The sequence below is a fragment of the Hyperolius riggenbachi genome, chromosome 1, assembly GCF_040937935.1.
Source record: "Hyperolius riggenbachi isolate aHypRig1 chromosome 1, aHypRig1.pri, whole genome shotgun sequence".
Lineage (NCBI taxonomy): Eukaryota > Metazoa > Chordata > Amphibia > Anura > Hyperoliidae > Hyperolius > Hyperolius riggenbachi.
The window spans coordinates 147,103,384-147,112,543 of NC_090646.1; the positions used below are offsets into that span (position 1 = coordinate 147,103,384).

General features: G+C 41.3%; 1 protein-coding gene across 1 annotated transcript in view; it reads left to right on the forward strand.

Annotated features, from left to right (window-relative positions):
• Nucleotides 1-9,160, forward strand: part of ACSL1 (acyl-CoA synthetase long chain family member 1) — a 137,598-nt gene that overhangs the window by 102,865 nt on the left and 25,573 nt on the right. Inside the window, exons 8-12 of the mRNA XM_068273498.1 lie at nucleotides 464-496; nucleotides 1,199-1,250; nucleotides 5,259-5,332; nucleotides 6,722-6,799; nucleotides 7,471-7,543. Coding sequence (XP_068129599.1) covers nucleotides 464-496; nucleotides 1,199-1,250; nucleotides 5,259-5,332; nucleotides 6,722-6,799; nucleotides 7,471-7,543 — 310 coding nt within the window. The remainder of the gene's footprint in view (nucleotides 1-463; nucleotides 497-1,198; nucleotides 1,251-5,258; nucleotides 5,333-6,721; nucleotides 6,800-7,470; nucleotides 7,544-9,160) is intronic.

Sequence of the window (9,160 nt, forward strand, 5' to 3'; positions counted from 1 at the left end):
AAGTACCCCTTGACAAATATATATTTAATCGTAGTACATGATGATTGGTTCTAAACAATTTCCAAGTATTTACTATTGCTTTAAATTAGCTAAAATACTAATTTGGTGTTGTTTAAATAAGATTTATCATTTGCGAAAACTCTAAATTTGTTGTTCTTGGTTAAGTATATAAAGCCTGTGTACCCCCTGGAACCATCAGAGGTACACCCTGGGGTACACGTACCACATGTTGAGAACCTAGGATCTATACTGTCTGCCCTTGTATTGCGGTGCCTGTCCATTAAGCAACTGCCAGGTCTAATTCTTGTAAGCACAGACCTATTTGACCAAATTAAATTGATTCTTGATTCTGATTGTTCTTCTCTTTATGCCGTGTGCTTTTTTATTCTGCCTTGCAATGTTATTAATAAAAAATTTCCTTGCGTGTTTTTTAATAACTTTTTCAACATTTCTTGCAATACAGGAAGAAGGGAGAACACATCATGAGAAACCAAAGGTGGGTAGGTTGCCAGTATCTCGTGATAGGTTTTATTAGCAAGACCATTTCCTTTATAAGCATTTTATGAGAGGTTGATTAAATAATGTATTTTAAAAGGTAGTATAGAACAATGGCACCCTCTATGAGAATATCTGTGTCTTGGCAGCAGGCACGGAGTTGCTTCCTGGCTGTATTGTCCTGTGATAAAAGGATTAGTGTTTCCTCTGTGCCCTAATCTGTCTCAGTAAAGATGGAAATACACTAGTAGATATCATTTTTTTTATACATTAGATGTTAGATTTTTGTACATTTTGTGTTTCTATCACATCTATTAAAAATTAAGGTCTGAACATGCATTGATCAGGTAATGTTTTTCTTTGGGCGTTTTTATGTGGTTGGGAGTACTACAGGGAGGTGCAGCGTAGAGCAGTAGGAGCAAGGCTGTATTTGTTTTATACTGCTGAGGTAGTCTGAGTGATATTAGATTCGATCTGATCTAATGAGTAGGGCAAGATTAGCAAGGTGGTAAACCATTCATAACTGGTAGATATTTGTTTTTCACATCTACTTGTGTATGCCTATGCGGAGCTCTGTCCCATTGAATACTGCATGCCACACGTCATGCTGTCATTCTTCTCTGAAGAGTATTAGGTGCCAGTGGTTCCATCTTAGTATGTGTGTTATATGGCAGGACTGATTTCTTCCTTTTGTGCTTTTCAGCCTCCTCAGCCAGATGACTTGGCATTAGTTTGTTTCACAAGTGGTACGACAGGTAAGTTCATATCAGTCACTAGACTAAACTTATTACCGGTACATGCATTTCTGTTCAGGAAGACTAGCTTTAACATGCCCTTGTCACCATCTCTGGCTGCTGCTCTACATCCCATCACTCCAGTAGTGTCCACTTCCTTCTGTGAAGGAAGTATCGGAGAGATGGAGTGCAACATTGGGGACAGAGGTGGTGATAGGGTGAGTTAAAGCGGATCCGAGACAAAAAACTAACTATAACAAGTAACTTGTCTATATATCTTATCTAAAGTTTAGATTGTTTACACAGAAAATCTAGCTGCAAACAGCTTTAATAGAATATTTCTTCCTGTGCTACAATGACAGCAGCCATGTTATTTGGAAACATTACACAGAGGCAGGTTTATCTGCATCTTGAGTAATAAAAAACTAATCCTCCCTCCCCCCCCCCCTCCCTTCTGCCTCTGAAATATCTGGCTAGTAATGCCTCCCCCTTCTCCTGCCCAGACTGAGCTCACATGAGCCCTTGCTACTGTCTGAAAGTGCCTTGGCTCTCTGAAAACCTGTGGGCGTGGCTTGGTTAGTTTATAGGGAATTACAGTATTAAAACAAAAAAAAGTATTTGGCTTGAGGGATGCCCTATAAACAATAGGAAAGGAACACAATTATGCAATGTGTAAAAGTTTATCTCAGATCCACTTTAACACAAGCTCCTGCTGTGGCATGCATGTAGAAAGGCTCTGTTTCTGTTCCTACACATTTGAAAAGGCATTTCACATTCTTAAAGGACAACTGAAGTGAGAGGGATATGGAGGCTGCCATATTTATGTCCGTCTAAGCAATGCCAGTTGCCAGGCCTGTCATATCGCAGCTAGTTATGATGTTGGGATAATACAGAAGCCATATTTTCCCATTTTTCTGCCTGTGTCACATGTGTATGTCTGCTAAAAGGAAGCAGTTACCTTGAGTTGCTAGCCTGGGGCACGGAAATGGCTCATTAGGCCACTAGCCAGTCACCTTTGATCTGCTGTCTCAGATGTGATTGTCTGTGAAACTACATTTGCATTCAGTTCCTCTGGGTACAGGTAATTGCATGGCAGCTTTTGTCTGGCATCATGCAAAGGTGTTGCCCTACTTTGATCTTTGTATTCATGTAAACCGCTACCTGTTGGCCAAAATACAATCGGACTAATTGAATCTGCCAACTTCAAAGGCTATCAGGAAACTCTGGAGGAGTTTACATATGACAGCCTACTTGATGTGTGTGAAGTGATTTGAAGTCTGTGTGTAAAAACAGGAACGCTTTGAAGTGCATCTCACAGAAAGGATATGGCACGCATTATGTAGGAAATGGGATTATTCCTGGACCTGGACGCCTCGGGCCACCAATTTTGCTATAAAACAGCAGCTAGGCTAGTCACAACTGGTAGCTCTTTGGAGATAGCAGCCGCTAGGGCTATCCTGGTCTGACCAGAAGCTGCGTTCTCCCGCAAACGTTTAGACCTTCAAGTTGGTAACGTTTTGATTCCTGTTTTATTTTTATGCAAATATCCTTGTGTGTATCGTTGTAACTTTTACCTTTGTAGCTTTTATTTTGTAACTTTTTACTTTGTTTTTTGTAAATCTTTTGTATATAATTTCTGCATTGTTTCACTTTTTTCCTGGAATATTAAATCGTTATTTAATAACTTTGACTTCTGCTGTACTAAACGAACACTCATAGCCTAGAAGGAGAGACTGCAGTGTAGCTTGCATTACAAATCAATGCCTGATTGTGCCGTGCTACTGTACGATTGTACTGGGTGTGTGTGTGCATGGCGTTCCCGTATTCGGCCTAGAGCGCAAAGCTGACCCGAATACGAAAACGCGGATTGCGTGCAGATTACTCGACAGCAGAGTGGAAGTGTCTAGTGGCAGCTAGTGGTGGTAGTGAGAAGTGTTTGAGGGCGACAGCCTTGTAGCTTGACTAAGGCTGCTCCTCTCTCGATCTGGACAAACCCGCAGTCGGGAACCGTATCTGCAGGCTTGCCACGGGGCCGGTTCCTGACAAGGCCCTCCTGCTGATACTCTGCCTCTAATACTATTAGCCATAGCCTCTGAACAAGCATGCAGCAGATCAGGTGTTTGACATTGTCAGATCTGACAAGACTAGCTGCATGCTTGTTTCTGGTGTTGTTCAGATACTACTGCAGAGAAATAGACCAGCAGGGCTGCCAGGCAACTGGTATTGATTAAAAGGAAATAAATATGGCAGCCTCCGTATACCTCTTACTTCAGTTCCTCTTAATAAGCTCACCCCCTAGTGATGAGGAATTCATTGATTTATGCAGAATTAGAATTAAACGGATAGGTCAAATGTTTTTTGTTTGTTTTTTAGAAAGTAAATTTGCATTCTGTACTACATAATGTGGTTAAATAGCTGTATGTCTTTGTACAGCTGCAGAGATTGAAAAGTGAGTTAAAAGATGTTCTGTTACCACCGCCTCATTTGGCTGCATTTGTCACTGTGTAATAAGTAGGAATGGTTTTCAGAGTAGCTGATCTTTTGCATGATGACGGCTGGTCTTGTAGACTCTGTAAGGAGCAGATATTAATAGATTCTACAGGAGAAGATACAACTGGTAACAACCCTAATGAATTGGCATGTGACATGTAATTTAGACAGTGGCATCTTCACTTGATTTAAAGCGGACCCAAACCAAACATTTTTTTAATTAAAAATATTTAGTTGCACCACTCTGACACATACAATGATAAATAAACACTCCTTCAAGCCTATGAGCATTTCAGTGCATGCTTTTCACCCTTCTCTTTACATAACTAAAGTTATACTGGGGGCAGCCATTAGCAATTCCTCCATTGCCAGACACCATCTACTCCACCAGTTTGCCGGCAAAATCCCGGCAATTTGAAAGGAAGGGGAGTGGCTCCTCCAATAAATGTAAAATATTTTATATTTGTCATCATGCAGCTGAAAAAAGGCTGCTATTTGTTATTATAATTTAGAAAATAGATTTTATTTCTGAAATCTTGAATTTTTAATTTGGGTCCAGTTTAAGTGACAGATAAAATTTAATGTTGGGAAAAAAAAAGACACACTAGTTCACACTTGTTTTAAAATTGTATCCGTGGGGTGGGTAATGTTTTGTTTTGGTTTTTTTTTTTTTGCTCTGCAGAAATGCTGGGAGTGGATCCTATGTTAAAAATAAGACCCTCTTCCACTTGTGCAGAAACATGGATTGCACATGGATCCTTGTTACACAAACGTCGCGGAGAGTCCGGATTTTTTCCCGAACTGGACGGGAAAACCTGTCCTATGCAAGCCTATGGGAACAGACACTGTCAGCTTTCACTAGGCTAGTCACCACATCCGCGTTGCCCATTTCAGCCGCATCCCTTCGCTGCCATGACTGCATACTCGCGCGTCCCACCGTCCATCACTGCCGCTCGGTCCATTCTGTAGAGCCCAGAGGCTGACAGAAGCATGAGGATTCTCCATTGGGCTGCAAAAGACCAATGGGAATCCTCAGCAACAGAGAGGATTCTTATTGGTTCATGTTGAACCAATGAAAATTCTTCCTGTTGCTAGGATGAATTGGGCTGTTGCAGCCTTTGGAGAGCCACGCTTCTGCTTCTCCAGACAAGCAGCGGGACAAGCGGTGGCGGCAAGAAGTGAACAGCGATGTGATTAACGTGAGCACCGACCTGAATGTTCCCTACCATCCAGATCAAATCTGTGTCAAATGGGTCAGTTTTTCAGAATACCGGATCTGATTGACACTGATCCGATCTAGAACCTGACAAGTGTGGACTGGCCCTTACTCTGGAAACGGAGAGGCTGAAGCAGAGGAGAATAGACTGGTTTTATCAATATTTCAAAGCTGACTTTAAGCAATGGAAAAAAATGTATTTAAAATGTTCTCTTCAAAACTGATATGACTTGGAATCTTTTTATTATGGAATACTCCTTAGAAATGTACACATAAGTATAAATGGTTGAATTTTGGTTTTCTCTTGGTTTGCTTGCCATTAGGAAATCCAAAGGGTGCAATGCTTAGTCACAAGAACATTGTGAGCAACAGTGCAGGTTTCCTTAAAGTAACAGAGGTAAGTATAGAACAGTAATATTAATAAATGTTTTGGTGTGTGTATGTTTGTGTGTGGTTTATCTATCTTTTATAGGGGGTGGCAGAACTTTACTCTTCTAAGAATGACACTAAACTGCTGAGGGATTTCATTTCCCGAACAATTCATTCCCGAAGCCTTTTTACTCCCATCTGTCCTTTTGTTTTAAATTCCAGAATTCTAAATCTTTACTTGTTGATTACATTTCTATATGATGGCATGCCGTTTTTAACCCCATTATTTTCCTCAGGTTGTCTAGAAGATTAAGATGGAAACTGTAGTAAGGGAATTATGGGGCACCATTGCAAACATTCCATGAAATACCACTTGGCTTGCTGTTGCCCATCTTCTGTTTATAAACCTTTAATCAATAGTCTACAAAAAGCGTGCAGGTCAAGAGCATATATGCACCAGTCACAGGATCAGTCATTCAGATAGGGAAGAAGCAGGAGGACTGGCATGACAGCCAAGTACGTAATGCATCAAAAAGGAGCTTGGCAATTGAAACATCCATATATTTCCAACTACAAGTATATTTAAAGCCCTAATGTTGCATATCATGTCTACCTTTTGCATAGGCAAGTACTTTATTAATTTTGTTTTTATAAATGGATGTATTACTTGCATGCATTATTGCCCTATGGGGGAGTGGATAACGCCTCACATAGTAGACTTTTTGTAAGTCTCTTCAATAGGTCAAACCTCAAATTTAACAAAAATCTGTTGAAAACGAGGGCCTGCTGTGAACTATTTTGATCAATCTTGTGACTGAACATAGATTGTGCACTGCTGGGAATGCAGGTGAGGGGGCCCTGTAGCTTTCTGATAGCAGCAGCGTTCTGATCAATTATTCAATGAGATTCCTGAAATCTGGCCAAATATCTAGTAGGGAAAGGGGAAAACCAGGCACACAATCAATTGTTTGTCTGGTGTAAGAACTATGAAGTGAGTGGGGGGGGGGGGGGGATATACCTTAAGGGGGAATTCCACTTTTCTAAAGGAGCTTAAGGAATGGGCTATTCCTTGGAGCAGCTCTACTCCATAGTTGATAAAATGTATCTGGTTTTATATCCACTGCTTTATTTTTAATTTAATTGATCTTTCCTTTTGCCTTTAAAATTGTAACATTGTTGCATGAAAATCAACTTTTATTTTTTTTTCTCAACCCTTGGTGTTTGATTTTGCTTATTGTAATCTTCAATCATTGTGTTGTGCTGTTTCTTTCTTCTGGTGCTTAGGACATGGCCTTTCCTACTACTCAAGATGTGCTGATCTCTTTCTTGCCACTGGCACATATGTTTGAGCGAGTTGTGGAGGTAGGCACGATTCCTTGTGTTTCACATGCTCAGTATTTTTTGTCATATTTTCCAGAGCTTACTAACACTGAACACCAGCGATATACACATGTCCTTTTTGCCTCTGGCACACATGTTTGAACGAGTGGTCCAGGTAAGATTCTGTAAAACTTTAAGGGGATGTTCTGTAGTTTAGGCTAGTCATAGGAAGTTCATAGTCTGCAGGCTATGGAACTGTAGATGGCATCAGAGCACATACGCATTCTAGTTGGCACTAGCTTTGGATTTTATGGTAACTTATGTACAATAGAAGCTCTACCCCAGTAGAAACCTTTTAGGCCGGTTACACACTGAAAGCGTGCAGGAGAACGGCTCCTGCACACGTTGCGGCGTGTCGTCGGGAAACTCCGGTGCGACGCTGAGTAGCGGCGGTAGTAGTTAATTAACCCGAAGGGGAAACGGCGATTCCCGACGATAAAATGTGCCGGGACGCGTCGTACCGCAACGTATCGAAACGCAGCGTCGGGTGTGAAAAGTAAAAGGAAAGTCTATGGACTTTCCTTTTACCTTGGTTAACGCAAAGTATAGACTTTGCGTTAAAACGCCAAAAGAGGGCTCTGGTGTGAAAGAGCCCTTAGATTTCTTTGTAAGAAATAAGTCTTGGTTATCCGCATACCAACATTTTCTTAAAGATACATTTTATTCAAAGCATCATAGGTTCAGTCATCCAACAATAGTTTCAGAACCGTGCAGGGTCCCCTTTCTGAAGCAGTTGTGAACGAGCCTGTTGCACCATAGTGCTTAGTGAAACTACTTGTATACCAGTGCAACATCACCCAAAATGAACTGACTGATGTCAGATTCCTGCCAAGTGTCACTGTCAAACCTCGCAAGAAAGGTTAGGCACTTACAAAGAAAATACTCCTGCCTACTAGGGACCCAACCGGAATGCAAATAGTAGTGTACACTACCTGTGAATGCAAGTCCTCGGGATTGGAATCTCTGATAGTAGAAAAGCTGGGGTGTACTGTTGCTGAAGCGCAGTACAGAAATGCTGTAGCCAACTAGTGCATTCCTTGGACTTTATAATGCTTATGTCAATACGTTTTCAGTAATTAGCAATGCACGATGTTTTGTAAATTGCATGTGTTTTTTTTTTTTCATTAATATATTTAAAATACCTCAACATAAACAGAGTGTGGCACAGAAAAGCCTGTAACTCAATTTTCCTTAATTGCTTCTTTATCTTTTAAAATTGTCAATAAAGTTCTTCTCTTCTTCTTCTTCTTCTCCTTCTCCTTCTCTTCTCCTCTCATCCTCATCCATCCTCCTCATCCTCCTCCTCCTCCTCCTCCTCCTCCTCCTCCTCCTCCTTCTCCTTCTTCTTCTTCTCCTTCTCCTTCTCTTCCCTTCTCCTTCTCCTTCTTCTCCTTCTCCTTCTCCTCCTTCTTCTCCTCCTTCTTCTCCTCCTTCTTCTCCTTCTTCTTCTTCTTCTTCTCCTCTTCTTCTTCTTCTCCTCCTTCTTCTTCTTCTCCTCCTTCTTCTTCTTCTCCTCCTTCTTCTTCTTCTCCTCCTTCTTCTTCTTCTCCTCCTTCTTCTTCTTCTCCTCCTTCTTCTTCTTCTCCTCCTTCTTCTTCTCCTCCTTCTTCTTCTCCTTCTCCTTCTTCTTCTCCTTCTCCTTCTCCTTCTTCCTTCTTCTTCTTCTTCTCCTTCTTCTTCTTCTTCTTCTCCTTCTTCTCCTTCTTCTCCTCTCTTCTCCTTCTCCTCCTTCTCCTTCTCCTTCCCCTTCTCCTTCTCCTCCTTCTCCTTCTTCTCCTTCTCCTTCTCCTTCTCCTTCTTCTCCTTCTCCTTCTCCTTCTCCTTCTTCCCTTCTCCTTCTCCTTCTTCTCCTTCTCCTTCTCCTTCTCTCTCTTCTTCCTTCTCCTTCTCTTCTCCTTCTTCTTCTTCTTCTCCTTCTCCTTCTTCTTCTTCTTCTTCTCCTTCTCCTCCTCCTTCTCCTTCTCCTCCTTCTCCTTCTCCTTCTCCTCCTTCTTCTTCTTCTTCTTCTTTCTTCTTCTTCTTCTTCTTCTTCTTCTTCTTCTTCTTCTTCTCTTCTCTTCTTCTTCTTCTTCTTCTTCTTCTTCTTCTTCTTCTTCTTCTTCTTTCTTCTTCTTCTTCTTCTTCTTCTTCTTCTTCTTCTTCCTCCTCCTCCTCCCTCCTTCTTCTTCTTCTTCTTCTTCTTCTTCTTCTTCTTCTTCTTCTTCTCCTCCTCCTCCTCCTCCTTCTCTTCTTCTTCTCCTTCTTCTCCTTCTCCTTCTCCTTCTTCTCCTTCTCCTCCTTCTCCTTCTCCTCCTTCTCCTTCTTCTTCTTCTTCTTCTTCTTCTTCTTCTTCTCCTTCTTCTTCTCCTCCTCCTCCTTCTTCTTCTTCTTCTTTCTTCTTCTTCTTCTTCTTCTTCTTCTTCTTCTTCTTCTTCTTCTTCTTCTTCTTCTCCTCCTCCTCCTTCTCCTTCTTCTTCTCCTCCTCCTCCTTCTCCTT